Source organism: Schistocerca nitens, chromosome 7, assembly GCF_023898315.1.
Source record: "Schistocerca nitens isolate TAMUIC-IGC-003100 chromosome 7, iqSchNite1.1, whole genome shotgun sequence".
Lineage (NCBI taxonomy): Eukaryota > Metazoa > Arthropoda > Insecta > Orthoptera > Acrididae > Schistocerca > Schistocerca nitens.
In genome coordinates, this window is record NC_064620.1 from 164,264,427 (window position 1) to 164,286,106 (window position 21,680).

Below are 21,680 nucleotides of genomic sequence, written 5' to 3' on the forward strand. Positions count from 1 at the left end.
ACCATCTAGAGCAAACCTTCCTAGCCTCTCAAACCTCCCAACCCCTAGTCTGCTTCATGTTCATTAATTATATCTTCATGATCTGGACTCAGGGGCAAGACACCCTATCCTCATTACTTCACAATATCTCTCCCATCCGCTTCACCTGGTCTTCTTCAACACAGGGTGCCATCTTCCTGGATGTTGATCTCTACCTCTCTGATGGCTCCATCTGCACCACTGTCCACATTAACCCCACTAACCACCAACAGTACCTGAATTTTGACAGCTGCCATCCTTTCCATACCAAAAAATCCCTCCCTATACTGACCCTCCCTATACTGACCCACCGATGATGTATCTGCAGTGACAAGAACTTCCTTGCCTCATGTCAAAGGTCTGATGAAGGCCTTCACAGATAGACACAACCACCCAAACCTAGTCCACAAACAGATTTCACTTTCCATATCCTGACACACCTCCATTTCTTCTGCCACCCCCAAGAATCAGCTACAAACGAGCACCTCCCCTTATCATCCAGTATCAGCCTGGACTGGAACAACTGAACCATATCCTTCATTAGGGCTTTGATTATATCTCATCCTGCCTGAAATTACCGTTGCCCATCCAAACTTCACAGCATCTTAGGCTGTCCACATGCCACTCTCATTCCCAACCCCTTGCCACAGAGATAATACCTCTGTGGTAGATCAAGGTAGAAGACCTGCCCAATCTACTCATGTAGCGCTTCCAATCCAATTTTATCACAGTCTTATACTACCCCATCAGAGGTTGCCTCCCTCCCCCCCTCCTCCCCCTCTGAAATCAACCATGACATATACTATCTGTCCACAGCTTGTTATATCACTATGACTACCAATCAGCTGTCTACTAGGATGAATGGCCACCATCAAACTGTTGCCAAGAACAAAGTTGACCACCCGGCAGCACAACATACAGCTGAATGCAACATGCTCAATTTCAATGGATGCTTCAGAACACTAGCCATCCGGATACTTCCCTCCACCACCAGCTTCTCTGAATTATACTGTTGAAAGTTATCCTTGCAAAACATACTTCACATCCATAATCACCCTGGCCTGAGTCTCCAGTATTCCACTTTCCCCAAGCCCTGGATCCAACATTTTTTCCTTCCTCCATCCTGTCACTCCCTCCCAGGTCATGTCCACAGATTACCTTCAGTGTGTGACACTCCTCACTCTTTCTGACAACCATGCATCACATGCCTAGCGCATGTATGTGCCACCCCTCCCTGCTGCATTCCTAGCTGGGAAACTGGCTGCCTCCCGCTGAGCTGCTAGCCACCCACCTCAACCCCCACTCCCATTCCCAACCCATCCCCCACCCCCCACTCCTCTCCTTGTCTCCTGCCCCCCTCCTCTCTCTCTCTCTCTCTCTCTCTCTCTCTCTCTCTCTCTCTCTACCCCTACTGACACAACACACACTGCAATGTAGACCAACTGCCAAAATGCTTCATTAAAGTTGTGCATCCAGCTGGCACCATGTAGAGGCATGAGCACACCCACACATACTGTGTGTGTGTGTGTGTGTTCTTTACTGTAGCTTGAAAAAGGCTTACTCTGAAAGCTAGTAAGTTTCCTTCTTTTGTTTTGTTTGTGCATATCGATGATTCAGTGCTTCTCTAACAATGGATATTTGAATAATACAGTTTCATAATTCATTCAGGAGAGAGTGAGATTAGACAGATGAATTAATGTGATTCTGGCAATTGTTTTGCAGTATGCAGCAAGCATATGGCAGCCAACCATCAGCAGCTTATATGCAGAGTTCCAGTTTCTATAACACTTCAGCTTACAACATGCTGCAGCAGGGTTATGTGACTACAGGTAATTCTCCCCACTGCACTGTCCAGATGTCAGTGTTCTACTCAACAAAAATTGTTTGTTTTAACAACCTTTCATCATTAATTAGCTCTTCAGTCTCATTATTCCATATTTTTCCCTAAAATATTTCTATATTATATATATACCAAAATTTCCTTCGTTTATTTTATTACATTAATTTCTGTATGTTATTTTATTTGTAATTCTGTGATTGTTGTGGATAAGTGCCACAAATTGCTCTTATGGCTATAATTTGGTTTATTTATGTACCTCATATTTTTATAAGAAAAGGTTCATGTTCAAAATTGCCAATTTAATGAAAAACTGTTGAAGATGACACACTGAGTTGCAACAGACACAATGATAGGACTATTACATGTTTAGTTTAGGCCAAAGCCTTTTTCAGAACAAGAAACAGACACACATTCATTCACAAAAACAAAGCACACCTCACACATACATGACTGGTATCTCTGGCAGCTCAGACCAGAATGCCTTGAAAGTGTTTCAAGAAGTTACTTGACACAATGCACTTTTGTCAGAAATAATTAAAGTTACAACGAACTGGAAAAGATCAATTTATCTGAAGAGAAAGACTAGTAGATTCTTTGACAAGTTCACTCTATTGTGTATTCATACTTCTAAACATTTACAATTCTATTGTTTACATTGATAATGTGTAATGTTTTAAAGCCTGGTCAGGGTGATGTTAACATGACTCGTGCTTGCAGGTACAACATTATTTGCTGTGCCAGTATTTATAACATAATTTTCAGGGGTTCAGTGAGCTAAGCACTAAGCAAGTCTGTTGAAAGTGGTGAGACATGTGTTGGATGTTGCTCATCTAATTCCATGAACTAAGTTTCTGCAAATAATTGTGCCACTTGTACTTTAGCTTGTGATCAAACAGTTAAACATTTCTATGTTTTTGCGTAGCTTAAAGATAAATGATCTGCTTCAACATGCTTACCTTTGTATTGAAGTTGTTTTGAAAGACACTGATTAAACATTCAGCATCAGCACTTGGTACCTGCTTTCTAATCTTCTTTGTTGCTGGTTTCATATGTGCTGTGGGTGGTACCATGATGTCCATGCAATGTTCCTGCAGTTGTTCTTTACACTTAGTTTTTAGCAACAGCGACTGAGAGAAAACTGTACACTCTGAAAGTTCAATTGAGTATCTTTCACTGTTATCTGTCACCTATTACTGCATTTCTTTCTTGAGGGAGGATTGTTTCATTTTGCTGATCACGCTTCTAGTGTACAATCCAGTAACCTTGTATGTTCACTCCATGGCTGTGATTTGTACCTGTTCATGACCTGACTAGTGGTACCTTCTGCAGACTCTGTGTTTCATGTATGCATCTGTTTAGTTCTTCCACTTTGTTTTCATGGTCTCAGGTGCAAATAAAAACTGTTTTGGTAATGTAATCACCAGGGAGATTTTAACAGTTAAAATCAAACAAATGCCTCTTGTGATATGCTACTGTTCTGAATATTCCATTATATTGTCCTCTACTATTGAGCATTCATGCTGTGAAATTTAAAAATTGTTCTTGCCAGTTATTGTTTCATTTAGTATCAAATGTTGTTTTTCCACATACCTGGCATCTAAATGCACAAACAGGACAGTCACATTTCCTCTTGAGGCAGAACCTTCTATCATTCATAAGGCAGTAAAGCAATTGTGTATTGTAATTTGAAATCTGAGCCTGTCATAACCACAGAGTTATTCAACTTAGTATCTGTAATGAAATTATCAGTACAGGAGCTATGTCGCATTTGCTATAATGGGCACTTTGAAAGACTACTACAGTATTAATTGTGAATTGCTGAATACCTTTAAAGAAAAGAGAACCAAGTGACACATTTTCAAAAATGTATCCAAGATCCAATTTTTATTTTTGCATTATCCATACATAATTCAGTAGGTAAACACTTCACTGAGTGAAAATTTATGGTAACAACATTTTTTTGGAGCAATCGCAAAATTGTGCCAAAAATATTTCTCATAAGGTCAGAGATATTGCTTGTATTGTATTATGAAACTGTTATGTGGAATAACATAGTTAGTTGTTAAAGTTACAGAAAATGATGGAAATAATTTATTTCAACATTAGAAATACCATGTGAATCTAAATAATTAATTTTCACTTAAATTAGACATGTAATTGCCTGCCTTACATACAGTGTGATTTCAACAAAAGTGGCCGTTCTTTCCATTTCAATTTTCTATGTATTGTTTTCCATTATGATCACACTGTTATGTACATACTTAATGTAAGCTATGCTGTAATATGCATTAATTAATTTCCAGTGCTTAATACAGCACTGTACTTGAGTACATTTTATGTCAAATATTTCATATATGTAAACTGAAATATTTGCAGAAATGTTTAATGTTTTGATTCAATTTAGCATCTGTATCCCTTTATACTTTGGCCTTCTTCAAAATGTAATCTGCATCACCTGTAACATACAAGAAGTTGTACTTCCTCATCTCCTAGATAAGCTTTTATTTCTATTTCCATGATTTCAACTGCATGCACTACGCACTCACCAACAATGCAAATCTCTCTCCTGCCATAGCTGCCTCAGCTAACACTGAGAACACAACAGTTCAATGTGCTGGCAGCTGCATGGAGCTGCCAGCCGTAGTGGTTAATCTCTGTTCTCAGACAAATGGTACTGCCTGCAGTGGCAGGTCATTGGCCACTGTGTGAAAGCTGCCCTCTGTGTGACTGACACAGTGCAATAATGAGCCCTTCAGTGATGCAGCCTAGTTGCTGTGGTTCTAGGCAACATGCCATGCTGCCAGGACATGTTCTGTCTGGCCAAGCCTTTAATGTTTGCATTTCATCAACCTCTACAAAACTGTTGACAGACAGAGAGTTTATTTGGCTATGCTGCAGTTTGACCTAAATAATAAGCATGCCAACTACTTTTTAGTGACAAGCACAGTGAACATTCTCTTCACAAGCAATGCAAAAAAAGTCTTCCATAAGTTGAGGCTTTGCACCTCTACTTTCAGTGTTAAAAAAGCAAACTTGAAAACCACGATTTAAGCAAGGAGCTTCCTTTCTTATGTTAACTCTCAGGAAGTACTTCTATAAAGAAATGAAATTAGTTCTCAGTTTTCAAATTTATGTAAACACAGGATGCTACCAACAGAAAAACAACTCATTCAGCTTATGATAAGAGATTGTTGTGTTGTCTATATGGCAGCAAAATCAGTATGAAAATAGCCCTCCTCACCATACCTATTAAATTCAAGAAAAAATTATATTTCTTGCATGTTTCCTCTTCACATGTTATCACAGGAAATTCTCGAAACCTGACTGGTGGCAAAGTTAGCTCTGGTCCCTCGTCATCAGGCTCGCCCAGCTACCTGAGCGCGTACACTTCTGCCAGCAATGCAGCAGCAAGTTCCTTTGGTGCCGCTGTGAATTCTGCAGCAGCTGCTAGCTCGCACCACACTGGCCAGACAGCTGTTGGTAGTGGCAGCACTGCCAGCAGCTCGGCTGCTGCCTATGCAGCCTACAACACTTCTGGTTACAGCTGCTCAGCAGGAGCTACATCTGCTGCAGGATTCTCGACGTCAGCACAGGCTTTCAGCACCACTCAACAAGTATGTGACTGCAGATGTAACCATTTTAATTTGCTATGTCTTCATAGTGCTGTGTTATTGCAGAGGCATAGATCATTATCTTATCAACACTTTTATTTTCAATAACATTGCTTCATGATCATTGACATGAATATTTAACTGAATATACCTGTAGACAGGTCTGAAATACTTCTGTCACACTCTATAGTATTCTCAGTATAATGAAAAGGATAGATTGCCATTCATAAGAAAGGAGACATTTTGAGTTGCAGATAGGTACAACAAAAAGACTGTTACATACTGAGCTTTCAGCCACAACCTTATTCAGAAAAGAAAACACAAACACATGTTCGCACAAGCAAGCACACATCATCCACAAATGACCACTATCTCCAGCTGCTGTGGTCAGAAGTCTGCTGCCAGTAAGTTAAACCTGACATGAGTTCATTGGTTCAGAAATTACTGTTATTGACATTCATTTCACTCATAGCTGTTTCTGACTGCAGCTTATAGGTAACAGCTTTTTGATAATGCATTTAGAAGCTAAAACTTCATTTTCAGGACAACGTTAACATATATGGGTGTTACATCTGCTTCAGTTAATTATCTAGCAATAAATGAAGGATGAATTTTTAGTCTTATGAGAAAAATGTCTCAGACAAGATCAGTAAACAAATAAAGTGCTGTTAGTGATTAGTTTCATTTGGTCACAAAATTTTTGTCATTGTGCCAGTGAAAAACTTTCACATTTGCACATACACTTCATATAATGTAATATATTTATGACTGTTCCACATTATTCAAATGACAAACTTTAATTTATGATTCTAGCCTCTATTAAACAAGTAGTGTTATATTACTTACTTTTACATAAATAGATGAAATAAAATGGAATAAAATTACTCAGAAGAATGTCAACTATTCGAGGGCAGCCCCAAAAGTAAAGTCTCCTATATTTTTAGACATACAAATAACAGTTTAATTTCTATAATAGTTACATCATTTTAATAGTTGAAAGATGTTTTATTTTTCTACATAACTGCCATTTTGGCCAATGAATTTCTGTAGACGCTGTGACAGTTTTACAATGTCCATGTCATAACAGCTCATCACCATGTCCTTCAGCAAAAGTTGAACCTCATCTTTCATTTTATTGCCAGAGCAGAACTGCTGTTCAGACAAATGCTCCTTCAACTTAGGGAACAGGTGGTAGCTGCTCAGTGCCAAGTCTGGACTGTATGGTGCAAGGGTGATGATATTCTAACCAAAGTTTTCCAGGACATCAATAGTTTGACGGACAACGTGCGGCAGGCATTGTCATGCAGATTGCTTACACCCTTGCTCAGCACTCCTCTTTTCTAGTAAATTGCCCTTCTGAGTTTTTCCAGTGTTTCATAGTATCTGTCAGTATTTATTGTTGTCCCAGCAGGCAGAAAGTCAACCAAGTGTATCCCTTTAGTCCAAAAATACAGTTTCCAAGATATTACCACCAGACTGTGTTTGAATTTTTGTGGCTTGGGTGAAGAGGGAAACTGCCACTCGCATGACTGTTGTTTGGTCTCTTGTGTAAAGTGGAATGCCCAGTATTTATCAGCTGTGACAGCCAAGTCCAAGAAGTTATCCTTTTGTCTGCATAGCAGAGAAGAAATTCATAAGAAGAATTAGCTCGTTGACGATTGTGGTATTCTGTCAGCATACACAGTACAAATCTTGTACACACCTTCTGACATCGCAACTCTTCCATTAAAACCCTATAGACAGTGCTTTGGGAAACTTCAGGAACCAAAATGCAGAGAGTGTCCAGAGTAACCCTCCAACTTGTACATATGATTTCTTCAACTTTTGAAACCATCTCATAGCAAATTGATGGCCTATCACTCCTTTCTTCATAATGCATTTCAGTATGAACAGCTGTAAACTCTCTACACCACTTGTGAATTTTTCTGATATCCATGTGTGACTGTCCATATGCTTCTGTCAATTGGTCTCAAATTTAAACCAGTTTAACACCTTGTACACCCAAAAATCAAATAACAGTATGAGCTTTACGCTTGGTAATGTTCCATGGGAGCTCCAATTTGAATGGCTTTGAAGCACATGCATGCGTATTTGCAGGTGAGTAAGCATCAATTGCAACAGTGTGACCAACAGCCACACAAACAATTTCCCTGTATCCCAAATACTCTGGGGACCTTTCTTTTGGAATTGCCCATGAAATTTACTATTTTTTACACCATACACATACTTCACAAAATTTGGCATGCTTGTTCTGTGTAACCAAAGTACTCATAATAATTTCTACATACACACACATGCACCAAAAGCCACCATATGGTACATGGCAGAGGGCACCTTGTACCACTGCTAGTCATTCACTTGTCTGTTCCACCAGAAAATGGAGTGAGGGAAAGAATGACTGTCTATATGCTTCCATACAAACCCTGTTTTCTGTTTTCTTGTGTTCACAGTGGTATGTATGAGATATTGGTGGTGGTAAGATCGTTCTGCTGTTTGTTGCAATTTTTGGTTCTCTGAATTTTCTCAATAGTTTTTCCAAAAAAGAATATCTTTTTTCCTCTAAGGAATCCCATTTGAGTTCATTGAACATATAAGTAATACTGTGTTGATTGAACCTACCAATAACAATCTAGCACCATATCTTTTAACTGCTATGTTGTCTTCTTTTAATCTGACCTGGCAGCAACCACAAATACTTGAGCAGTATTCAGGCATGTGTTGCACAAGTGTTCTGTAAGTGGTCTCCTTTATAGATGAGCTTAACTTTCTTATAATTCTGCCAATAAACCAAAGTTGACCATTCACTTACCCTACAGCCTGTAATAGGTGCTTGTTCCATTCGATGGTGCTTTGCAATGTAATGCCTAGATGTTTAATTGATGTGGCGGGTCAAGCAGTGTACCACTAAGACTGAATTTGCCTATTAGAGTATTGTTTTGCCTATTGATCTGCAGTAAGTTACATTTTTCCACATTTTGAGCAAGCTGCCACTCATCACACAAAACAGAAAATCTATTTGAGTCACCTTTATCCTTTTACAGCCAACTGATCACAACACATTCCAGTATACTACATCATCATCAGCAAACAGTCATAGACTGCTGCTCATGCTATCCATCAGATCATTTGTGTAGGCTAAATGCTATCTGATCAAAAGAATAATCTTGGTTTAGCTGTGGGTATTCTTTTGTGTTTCCACTCACAATCACATCACCAACAGTTGACTTGGGCAGATTTAGAAGGCTTGAAATGTCTGTGATGGCTATGTTACTTGGGAGACATCCAATGACTAGTCCACTTTCAAAGTCACTGAGCTCTCCTGACTGGCCCATTTTGCTGTTACTGCTTTTCTGCTGACAAGACAACACACCCTGCTTCCTTTTATAGCACATCCCTGGGGCATTCCTGATGGTGCCATTGTCTCCAAAGTCTTCAGGCCACTCACACACCAAACAACATATTCCATATGCTTGGACCTTCAATAACAGTCTGCTGTGTGCCACTGTGTCAAATGCTTTACAGAAATTACGAATATGGAATCTATCTGTTGCCCTTCATCCGTGGTTCGAAGGATACTGCGTGAGAAAAGGCAAGATGATTTTTTGCATGACTGAAACTTTCTAAATCCATGCCGATTTCTGGATAGAAGTTCTTCTGTCTCACGGTAATTTATTATATTTGATATTGGAATATGCTCAAGAATTTTGAAGCTAACTGACATTAATGATATTGGTCTGTAATTTTCAGATCCACTCTTTTATGCTTGTTATATGCAGGAGTCACCACAACTTTTTCCAGTTACTTGAGACTTTTTAATGGGCGAGAGATTCATGACAGATACAAGCTAAGTGTAGGGCCATTGCCAAAGAGTACCCTCTGTAAAACCAAACTGGGATACTATCTGGACTTGGTGACTCATTTGTTTTCAACTCTTTCAGCATTTTCAATGTCAGGGTTCCATTTTCCTGTGTATCCTCTATACAGAAGTTTGTGCAGTGGTAAAATGATTGTATAACTGTATCGTCCTACAACATGAAAGATTTTTTTTAATGTGAAATTTAAAACTTCAGCTTTCCTTTTGCTGTCTTCTATTGCCACACCAGACTGGTTTACAAATTACTGCTCTGATATAATTTATACATTTGGGTATGTTATCAGGTAGTATTATCATACTATTTTTACACCATCAAAACAGATGATGTGAGATGAGAAAGGGGATCATGTCCAGTCACATATCAATTGTTACTTCTAAAGTGTACTATTGACATGTTCTATGACAATGAATCATAATGCAGCATTTCATAGTTTTTTGGATTAAAAAGTAATAAGAACAAAACCATGTGTATGATAACTACAATAAAGGAAAGAAGGTTTGGTAGTGTGTAATAACAGAACAGGACAAAAATTCAATTAGTGACACAATATAGACATGGTGTTTAAAAAAGTAATGAGACTGACAACCGTGGAAGTAATCTGACAACACTGTGTGGTTCTGCTTGTTTAGACCAGTGTGTCCATCCTTTCCATGTGCTCAGTCCAGGTTTCAGCTATATTCAGAGATTGTGCTTTTGTTGTGTGTTACAAAAATGTAACAACAGAATTTAGAGCAACATTATGCCATCAAATTTTGTGTTAAACTTCAGGAATACATGAGTTTGACCTATGCAAAGCTAAAACAGGCCTATGAGAAACATTCCTTATCAAGAACATAAGTTTTTCACAGGCATAATTCATTTTGGGAAGGCTGAGAACACACTGAAGGTGAACATTGCTCAGGGAGACCTTCAAAGACTGACAAAAATGTCAAACATGTGCATGCCCTTGTGAGATTTTCCTCTAGGACAAAGTGTCAACCAAGTGTTTTAAAAAGATGTCCTCGAAAGGTTCATGGGAAAGGTTAACCAAGTGAGACCAGACTATGCAGACAAGTGGATGCTGCATCACGGCAATGTCCAATGTCACATGGTCACTTCCATAATGGAATTTTTTACCTCAAAAGGTTTTCCTTTTTTCCACAGTCCCCTAATTCAACTGATCTGGGTCCTTGTGATTTTCTTTATTTTTCCAAAATTGAAAAATGTCTTAAAAGGACATCATTTGGGACTCTTAAGCCCATTGAAAATAATGTGACAAGCATGGTAAAGGATCTTCCAGTTGAAGCCTTTCAGTGCTGCTACCAAGACTGGGAACAACATCTGCGACAGTTTATTGCTGCTGAATGGAATTACATTGAAGGGGACAATATTTTTGTTTGAAAAAAAAAAATAAAAACTTTGGTAAATAAAATATCAGTCTCATTGCTTTTCTCACACACCTCATGCATATCTAGGTTCTTTAGCCAAGAAAGATTTGACATGTTAGTTAAGTAATAATCATAATTATGGTGACCAAGCAAACAATTAACAGAAAGATGGAGCTGCTATAAATAAAATTGAACCTACAATTTATAAAAAGGCCAAATGATTTGTGTATAGCATGGTTTTGTGAGGGGCAAAAATATGGCTGAGGAAGAAGGAATACAAAAAGTGATTAGAAGCTTTGAGACATGAGCATTTAGGAATTTACAGAGGGTAAGTTGGACAGAAAGAATTACAAATGAGTAAGTGATAAAATGTTGCTCGAAGAAAAGAAATACTGCAAGATGTAATAAGGTGATTTAAAAACTGGCTAGTACTCTGGCGAAGAAGACAATACTTCTTAAAAGATGCATTCAGAGAAATGGTGAAAGAAAAAAGAAGAAGAAGAAGAAGAAGAAGAAGGATAAAAGAAACAAGATGATAAGACAAAGTAAAGATGAAAAATACTTATTCAGTGACAAAAAGATTGAAGAAGCCAAATAAAATGCAGTACCAATGTTCCATAAAATTTGTTAGTTAGTAACATGTTCCATGGATCATTTTGCTTGATAGATTGTAATCATGTGGAATGAGTCATTATACATTCACATCACAAATTAATTCGTACTTAGAGTTATATTCTGAACATTTTTACTAAAAGAAAAAATATATAGAGATGTGAGTTAGTAATTCCTGCCCACTACCTTCTGCACATTACAATAAGAATAAATCTTCTCTTGGTCTCCCTCTACGATTTTTACCCTCCACGCTGCCCTCCAATACTAAATTAGTGATCCCTTGATGACTCAGAACATGTCCTACCAACCGATCGCTTCTTCTTGTCAAGTTGTGCCACAAACTCCTCTTCTCCCCAATTCTATTCAATACCTCCTCATTAGTTACGTGATCTACCCCTCTAATCTTCAGCATTATTCTGTAGCACCACATTTTGAAAGCTTCTATTCTCTTCTTGTCCAAACTATTTATTGTCAATGTTTCACTTCCATACATGGCTACACTCCATACAAATACTTTCAGAAACGACTTCCTGACATTTAAATCTATACTCGATGTTGACAAATTTCTCTTCCTCAGAAACGCTTTCCTTGCCATTGCCAGTGTACATTTTATATCCTCTCTATTTCGACCATCATCAGTTATTTTGCTCCCCAAATAGCAAAACTCCTTTACTACTTTAAGTGTCACATTTCCTAATCTAATTCTCTCAGCATCACCCGGCTTACTTTGACTACATTCCATTATCCTCGTTTTGCTTTTGTTGATGTTCAACTTATAGCCTCCTTTCAAGACACTGTCCATTCTGTTCAACTGCTCTTCCAGGTCCTTTGCTGTCTCTGACAGAATTACAATGTCATTGGCGAACCTCAAAGTTTTTATTTCTTCTCCATGAATTTTAATACCTACTCCGAATTTTTCTTATGTTTCCTTTACTGCTTGCTCAATATACAGATTGAATAACGTCAGGGAGAGGCTACAACCCTGTCTCACTCCCTTCCCAACCACTGCTTCCCTTTCATGCCCCTCGACTCTTATAACTGCCATCTGGTTTCTGTACAAATTCTAAATAGCTTTTCGCTCCCTGTATTTTACCTCTGCCACCTTCAGAATTTGAAAGAGAGTATTCCAGTCAACATTGTCAAAAGCTTTCTCTAAGTCTACAAATGCTAGGAATGTAGGTTTGCCTTTCCTTAATCTTTCTTCTAAGATAACTCGTAGGGTCAGTATTGCCTCACGTGTTCCAATATTTCTACGAAATCCAAACTGATCTTCCCCGAGGTCGGTTTCTACCAGTTTTTCAATTCGTCTCTAAAGAATTCGCGTTAGTATTTTCCAGCTGTGACTTATTAAACTGATAATTCGGTAATTTTCACATCTGTCAACACCTGCTTTCTTTGGGATTGGAACTATTACATTCTTCATGAAGTCTGAGGGTATTTCGCCTGTTTCATACATCTTGCTCACCAGATGGTAGAGTTTTGTCAAGACTGGCTCTCCCAAGGCCGTCAGTAGTTCCGATGGAATGTTGTCTACTCCGGGGGCCTTGTTTCGACTCAGGTCTTTCAGTGCTCTGTCAAACTCTTCACACAGTATCATATCTCCCATTTCATCTTCATCTACATCCTCTTCTATTTCCATTATATTGTCCTCAAGTACATTGCCGTTGTATAGACCCTCTATATACTCCTTCCACCTTTCTGCTTTCCCTTCTTTGCTCAGAACCGGGTTTTCATCTGAGCTCTTGATATTCATACAAATGGTTCTCTTTTCTCCAAAGGTCTCTTTAATTTTCCTGTAGGCAGTATCTATCTTACCCCTAGTGAGATAAGCCTCTACATCCTTACATTTGACCTCTAGCCATGCCTGCTTAGCCATTTTCCACTTCCTGTCAATCTCATTTTTGAGACGTTTGTATTCCTTTTTGCCTGCTTCATTTACTGCATTTTTATATTTTCTCATTTCATCAATTAAATTCAATATTTCTTCTGTTACCCAAGGATTTATACTAGCCCTCTATTTTTTACCTACTTGATCCTCTGCTCCCTTCACTGTTTCATTCCTCAAAGCTACCCATTCTTCTTCTACTGTATTTCTTTCCCCCATTCCTGTCAATTGTTCCCGTATGGTGTTCCTGAAACTCTCTACAACCTCTGGTTCTTTCAGTTTATCCAGGTCCCATCTCCTTAAATTCCCAACTTTTTGCAGTGTCTTCAGTTTTAATCTACAGTTCATAACCAATAGATTGTGGTCAGAGTCCACATCTGCCCCTGGAAATGTCTTACAATTTAATACGCAGTTCCTAAATCTCTGTGTTACCATTATATAATCTATCTGATACCTTCTAGTATCTCCAGGATTCTTCCATGTATACAACCTTCTTTTATGATTCTTGAACCAAGTGTTAACTATGATTAAATTATGCTCTGTGCAAAATTCTACAAGACGGCTTCCTCTTTCATTTCTTAGCCCCAATCCATATTCACCTACTACGTTTCCTTCTCTCCCTTTTCCTACTATCGAATTCCAGTCACCCATGACTATTAAATTTTCGTCTCCTTTCATTACCTGAATAATTTCTTTTATCTCATCATACATTTCATCAATTTCTTCATCACCTGCAGAGCTAGTTGGCATATAAACTTGTACTACTGTAGTGGGCTTCGTGTCTATCTTGGCCACAATAATGCATTCACTATGCTGTTTGTAGTAGCTTACCCGTACTCCTATTTTTTTACTCATTACTAAACCTACTCCTGCATTACCCCTATTTGATTTTGTATTTATAACCCTGTATTCACCTGACCAAAAGTCTCGTTCCTCCTGCCACTGAACTTCACTAATTCCCACTATATCTAACTTTAACCTATCTATTTCCCTTTCTAAATTTTGTAACCTACCTGCCCAATTAAGGGATCTGACATTCCACGCTCCGATCTGTAGAACGCCAGTTTTGTTTCTCCTGATAATGACGTCCTCTTGAGTAGTCCCCGGCCGGAGATCCAAATGGGGGACTATTTTACATCTGGAATATTTTACCCAAGAGGACGCTATCATCATTTAACCATACAGTAAAGCTGCATGCCCTCGGGATAATTACGGCTGTAGTTTCCCCTTGCTCTCAACCGTTTGCAGTACCAGCACAGCAAGGCTGTTTTGGTTAATGTTACAAGGCCAGATCAGTCAATCATATCACATTATGAAAATATGTCAGCTTACTGATTTGTCTCTCCCCAAGAGTAGTAATGTTTCGATACACACTGTGGTTGAATTAAGTTGTTTTAGAGTTCCAAATTTTTTTTCCAATTTGAATTCTTATTAAAGTTTTCACCCTGTTTATTATTTCCTCACAATGTTGTTACACTTACCATTGGTGTAATACCTCTGGGTGTGCAGAACTGAATGTGTTGCGTCTTTTTAAAATTGAGTGTGATACCATTCATAGAAAACCAGTCAATGATACTTTTAAGAACTTTGTTTACTATTTCTTCTGTTTCTGTATGTATGCTTGGATTGATTACAGTACCAGTGTCATCTGCAAAAAGAACTAATAATGCTTGTTGTATACTCGACAGCAGATTGTTTACATAGATGAGGAAGAGTAGTGGACCTAAGATTGAACCTTGGGGACCCCATATCTGATTTCTCCCGAGTCAGAATTATGTCCCTGGACTATACTGCATGAATTACTGATTGCAACTTCCTGCATTCTTTTGGTTAGATATGATAGTATCCATTTGTTGGCTATACCATCAATCCCATAAAATGTTAATTTATCTAGGAGAATCCTGTGATTCATGCATTCAAATGCCTTAGAGAGGTTGCAAAAAATACCAACCACCGCTGTTTTATTATTTAATGCATGTAAAACCTGGTGTATATGTCATTCTCAGTAGAGAAACCCTTATAAAACTCAAACTGTAATTTGCCAAGGATACTATTGTTGCTAGGTGAGATACTATTTTAGAATATATCACCTTCTCAAAAATTTTGGAGAATGATGTCAGAAGTAAAAAAAGTCTTATCACCTTTCTTAAAGAGGGGTTTAACAATGGCATGTTTCAGTCTCCCTGGAAAAATGCCTTGAGGTAGTTATGCATTACATATTTCAAATAAGACTGGAGTTATTACGTGGGAACAAATTTTTAGTACTATTTTGGAAACATCATCAAAACCAGATGAGCGTTTATTTTTGAAAGAACGTATAGTTTTCTCAATTTCAGAAGGAGAAGTTGGTGATACATTCATATGATTGAATTTTATAGAAATTACATGTTCAACATACTGCTGTGATTTTGCTCTCAAACTGTTTGTCCCTGTGCTTCTACTACATTTAAGAAATTATTATTAAATGGATTTGCTGTCTGTGATTTATCATTTATAGCCCTTCCATTCAGTTCAGTAGTGCTCTTGTGTTGTTCTGTGGCTGTTTGTCCTGTCTCTCTCTCCACTACATCCAATATTGCCTTAAGTCTGTTGTTGGAAGTACTGATTTCTGACATTATGTGCATGATCTTTGATTTTGAATATGCTTGTGGGACATAAGGCTAAATAAAAATACCTATTAGCTGTGAATATAGAATTTTGACATGATGAAATTTAGTTGTTAAACATACTTGATACCTGCAAGGATTTAAATTAATGTTAAGATTTATCTTTTCTGGTACAGTCATATAAAAGTTAGAACACTGTCCTCAAGTACATACTTGTAATATAGTCTATTTTGGTGACTGATGGAATTCCCTGTCTGTGTGTTCAGTGTCTGGTTAGATGCATTGGATGTGAGACTGTGACTCTCTTTGTAATACTGAATGAGATCATATGATACATACACTAGTGATGTTTGAAATAATCAGAGTGTCTGTTGCACACAAAAGACAAATAGTAAATGAATGTAGAGCATTTGTAGTTAATGATACATTTAACAGAAGCAGAAAAGTAATGTAAGAGAAACAAAGTGATGCGATGAATTGAGAAAAATAAAAGGGACATTTAGTCACTCAGCACCCCACATTGAAATGAATGCTGGATCTTTCCCCTGGCATTACTTTATTCCTGCAATGAAGTTAGCTGTCATGTAACATATTCATTCTACTGATTCCCTCTCTGTATGCGTATGTTGTGCTCAGGCCTGGTTTGAGACGTAAGTAACACAAGCTGCTGATTGTATCAAATTAAGTAGTGACCACTTGTGGCACCAAGCTGAGGGATGCCCAAAAGAATGATTTGTATACTGTGTGTATCACAACTAGTAGTAAAAACTGATGTGGATGGAAATATTCAAGGGGAAAAAGGGGAGTGAGATGGGGAGGCAAATAATAAGACACATATGAGTAAAAAAGTTCTCTTATCAGCCATGGGTGTGCACACGATTCACTATTTCATCGTACAGGTAATATTTAATCAGAAGTTTGTCAGCAAAGTGATCTCAACAGTGCTGTAGTCACTACAGTGCACTGGCTCACTCTTATTCTGAAGAGTGTTCTTAGACATGGCTTCAACACATTAGAGAATTTTTAATGATAATTAATGCTTTAATTGTACAGTGCTTCTATGTTTTGCAGTTACAGCTTTAAAGGGTAATAAATAAAGTCAGTCTTGTACATTTCTCATTTCAGAATAAAATTCAGTTGTCAGTTGCAAATATATTTGAATTTTATTCTGAAGTATATACTACAGTTACTGCAAATTTCAGCTATGAATAAAATAACATTCTCATTTCTACTTCCAGAGTCTCGATTACAGTACTTATGGCAACTCGTATGCAAGCCATCAAACTGTACAGTATCCTACTAGCTACTTTTCACCAAATTACTCACCTTACATGTCCAGCTCAAGTTCAGCAAGCAGTGCTGGGAGTATGGGGACTTCCACGTACCAGCTCGCCACACCTACTTTAACAGGTAAATATATGTGATACAAATTAAATATAGATGTGTGTGTAATACATACTTTTTCCTTCAGTTGACACAGAAGCCTTGCTGAAACTGAAACAATCATTGCATTTGCTTGTGCTTAAAGTAATACTTCTGTGTGTTAATACAGGCCATAATGGTAATTAGTTTGGATCCTGTGTTTTATTGAACTCTAGATGGGATTTAATACAGATATAGTTCACTATGCTGGAAGAAAGGTACAGGATTTCAAGTAGTAGCTATTATCTTGGTTTGCAGGAAGTTTCATTGTCATAAATGGTTGTAACATCAAGCGTGCTGTTTTACATGGAAAATGTAGTTAAGTATATGAAGAGTTGCAAAATAGACACAAAATGATTGGCAAGTGTTCGTGGTGCACATAATAAATAATAACATCAAAACACAGACATATAAATGCAATTTTATGCACAAAAGTGGATAAGAAAAGTTGATATGGTTTTGGTACAGCATAAATTGACCTAGGTCAAAAAATGGAAAATTCATGATGGAATGTAACAATATTATGAGAATGAAAGTTGCCACTCGCCAATAGCGGAGTCACAGGTATGCACAACAAAAAGACTTTCACAGTTCAGAAACTCAGCACATCCTCTATATGGTGAATGGCAACTTTCCTTCTCATAATATTGATAAATTGAGCTAGAGTACACACATACGCACACACATGCACGCTAGTGCGCGCGTGCGTGCGCACACACACACACACACACACACACACACACACACACACACACACACACACACACACACACACACACACACACACACACACACAAAACTTTGCCTTTATATTGTACCAGCTCAACACAAAGAATAAAAGAAGGAGGATGAACACTGCCAATTTGGCCGCAGCAGGGCCAGTCATATTCAGCTGACCACATCTCATCCTCAGCCTAAGGCATCATCGAGATGTGGCATGGGTGAGGGGTGTGGATCAGCACACAGCTTTCCATCCGTTGTTGGGGTAGCAGAACTGGTGTTGCTACTACTTGGTTAAGTAGCTCCTCAGTTGGCATCTCAAGGATGTGTGCAACCTGTTCCAGTCCTCTCACCACGGAAAAATCCCTGGCAGTATCAGGAATCAAACCCTGCTAGAACTTTCCTTGCTGTATTTACAAAAAAATATATAATGTAATTGATGTATGGATCTTATTGTTGGGAAACCTGTACATTTTTGGAAAGACTCTTGCAAATTGCAGCTCCTCTACAAAATTAGCTTATAATATCGCTATGTGAATTCTGAAAGAGAATAAGTATAGTTTAAAACCTCAGGTACAACATGGCTATTAGAGGCTGTCTTTAGCTGGATAACAATGGTGACAAAATTGCTATGATCTTGTCAGAGGTACCATTCAGGTATTCACAGGAAACCTTCTGTTGAAGGTTGCATTGACATGCTGATAACCTCCTGTTTAATGACATTCTTTCATCTGTAATTCTGTGGGCTGCACATGTACAAGACCCATACAAGATATTTTATTTTATTTTAAGCTAGACAAAGAGGTTTAATGTTCCAATAAAGCCTAGTGCCTATCTTAGAGCCAAAAGGTCTGTCAAATTAGATAGTAACATGTCATTTGAAAATGTGTTCTGATGCGTAATATTTTAATGTCTTACAGAGAGTCCTGGCAGCTTCCATCTGTCAGAAAATGGGCCAGCATCACCCCTCAAAACAGATTCAAATGGATCTCGGAGAAACAGGGAAGGAAATGGAGGAGAAGGTTCCTCTAGGTCTAGTAGAGGTCGAGGGAGAAGACAGAATAACCCTTCCCCCAGTAACCCAGAGAGCAGCTTAGAGAGAGTATTCATCTGGGATCTTGATGAAACCATAATTATTTTCCACTCTCTTCTCACTGGCACGTATGCCTCCCGTTATGGCAAGGTAATCTGTTGATAAATGCATGTAGATGTCCAGTGATAGTCTCAAATGAACTATGTTCTGAAATTGATTCAAGTCCTGAACATTGTAAATTAGGCATAGTATACATGCAAAAATACAATGAACAACTTACTGTTACAGGATGCTCAGACAGTTGCACAGCTTGGATTCAGAATGGAGGAACTGGTGTTCAATCTTGCAGACACACATTTTTTCTTCAATGATGTGGAGGTAAAGTATACTAACTCATCTTAGCAGTAAATCTAATCCATTTAAATCCTTTTTTAATGTTTATATTCCAAGAAAGTTTGAAGACAAGCATGATTGGCACTTTATAAGGGAACAGATGTAGTTGTACTATTGTTTACAGTATATGAAAATGGTTCAGAAATTAATACTGATCACTTTCTAAAATTATATGCAAGCAGTTATTATTTGTTGTATAAAATATGGTAAATCTATTGTATTTTTCTAAGTGTTTTGTTTTTAATTTTACATTTTTGTTGCACTTTCTTTGAATTAAGCAGATAATCATTCCATTATGTAATATTTTTGGTTCAAATGATCTCATGGGCCCTTACAAATTAAGAATAAAATTTAAAAAAAAAAAAAAAAACAATGCTATCATGTGTGAAATGTTGGAAGGTTTGCAAATCCAAGCACTGTAAGGCTTATAAGCAGAGAAATTCGTCATAAAATTTAAATGTAACATGATCAGTAAATCACCAATGACATTAGTGAAATACCACAAATTAACCATTCAGTGATACAAGGTGGAATGGAAAGTGTAAATGTTACAGGTGGGTTGAGGATGATGGGAAACTTGGAAATCAGATGTTCGCCTCTGATGTTGCTATTAGTCATCACTGCCATAGACAATTCCATCACTCTTTGACACTAAGACTTGCATAAAAGATACACACATATTTCTGAAGCACAAGACTGGCTTTGGTGCTTATGACTATCAGTTATTGCATTTCATGTTCCTTACAACTGCAGAATGATAACAAGGCATCAGTTACTGGAATCAGATCTCTCTTTCCTTTAGAACCTAGATTTAGTACTCATAAGTCCTCAATATTTTATTAAAAGTCTCTATTTGAATAAAATAATAATAAAAATACTACCAAACCAGAAAGTGTTTATAGTCAAATTGTGTACACATAAATTTCATATTAATGGTATCAGAGTAAGTAGGTCCAGTTTCTTCTAATCTGTATCTGTAGACTAAGTCAGTCACTTACTGTTGTATTCACCAATAAATTAGATGTTCAATGTAAAGGTAGTAGGCAGCGAACCCCCAGCTACTGAGTTCCATGGCCATAGGAAAGTGGCTTACTTGCATGCTTACAACATTCATGCCATAGGACAGTTCTCTAAAACAGATTTCTTGTGGCAACACATGAGAAACAATAACGATCATTTATTAAAACAATGTATATAGAATGTACTCAGCTTTTGCTTTGTTGAGAAGGTGTGGTGCTCATGCAAAAGTTCTGAATCTAATCTAACCTCACACAGAAGATGAAGCCTAACTAATTTATTGAAGTTCAGTTTGGACTGCTATGAGAGAGTTCATAAGATCACTCTTCCATCTGATAATCCCTTCGAATATCACTTTGATTAATCTTCAACACTTGGAGTTAATAATCTGATGATTAGAACTGGTCGGCAACTTATGGCTGTAGATGAGAGCTATCAAACCACTGTAGGCAACCAAAGACAACTGGAACTGCAGGCGACTGCCTGGGTGTTGCCTTGGTGTCAACATATGAATGTGCAACAGCAATGTATTTGGCAGCTGTATCAGATAGTCTCAGGTTTCAGCTCACAGTGTAGAGGCATAGATAACTTTTGGTGGATAAATGGACTGAATGTCTTGTGGCAGGAGCATAAAAGTAGTTACTGGTATCATTGCTAACTATTTGTTGTCCTGTCATCCTCAGCTGAATGTAATATTGTGTTGATAATTGTTACTTTGGATCTGTCTAATCACAACTGAATAACTCAAATTTTTCTTGTCACACACATCACCTTTATCTATTTGCAAGGCATCTTAAGTAGTATGTTTCATAGATTCTGGACTACATGTGTTGTTTTTCCTGCTTTACAAAAATAGTTCAAATGGCTCTAAGCACTGTGGGACTTAACATCTGTGGTCATCAGTCCCCTGGAACTTAGAACTACTTAAACCTAACTAACTTAAGAACATCACACACATCCATGCCCAAGGCAGGATTCGAATCTGCAACCGTAGCAGTTGCGCGGTACCAGACTGAAGCGCCTAGAACCGCTCGGCCACCGCGGCCAGCCCTGCTTTATAGCTTCTCTTCTTCTGGTTCTGCCCTGCAAAATTTTGTTTTCACAACACTAGGAAATGAACACTGATATAATAACATCAAGTAAGCAAATGAACTTCGATATAACATCAAGTAAACAAACTATCATTTCTTAGCTCTATGAAAACAGAAGTTCATATGGCAAAAAGCAGAAGAACAGCTGTAAAACAGGAAAAATAACCCAGGTAGACCAACATCTCTGAAA

The 21,680-nt window shown here is 37.8% G+C and overlaps 1 protein-coding gene across 1 annotated transcript in view; it reads left to right on the forward strand.

The window, feature by feature from the left end:
• The window catches only part of LOC126195519 (eyes absent homolog 2-like), a 211,728-nt gene that overhangs the window by 174,912 nt on the left and 15,136 nt on the right, over window positions 1–21,680 (forward strand). The window contains exons 6-10 of the mRNA XM_049934145.1: window positions 1,741–1,847; window positions 5,165–5,472; window positions 17,053–17,224; window positions 18,877–19,139; window positions 19,278–19,367. Of these exons, the coding sequence (XP_049790102.1) occupies window positions 1,741–1,847; window positions 5,165–5,472; window positions 17,053–17,224; window positions 18,877–19,139; window positions 19,278–19,367 (940 nt within the window). The remainder of the gene's footprint in view (window positions 1–1,740; window positions 1,848–5,164; window positions 5,473–17,052; window positions 17,225–18,876; window positions 19,140–19,277; window positions 19,368–21,680) is intronic.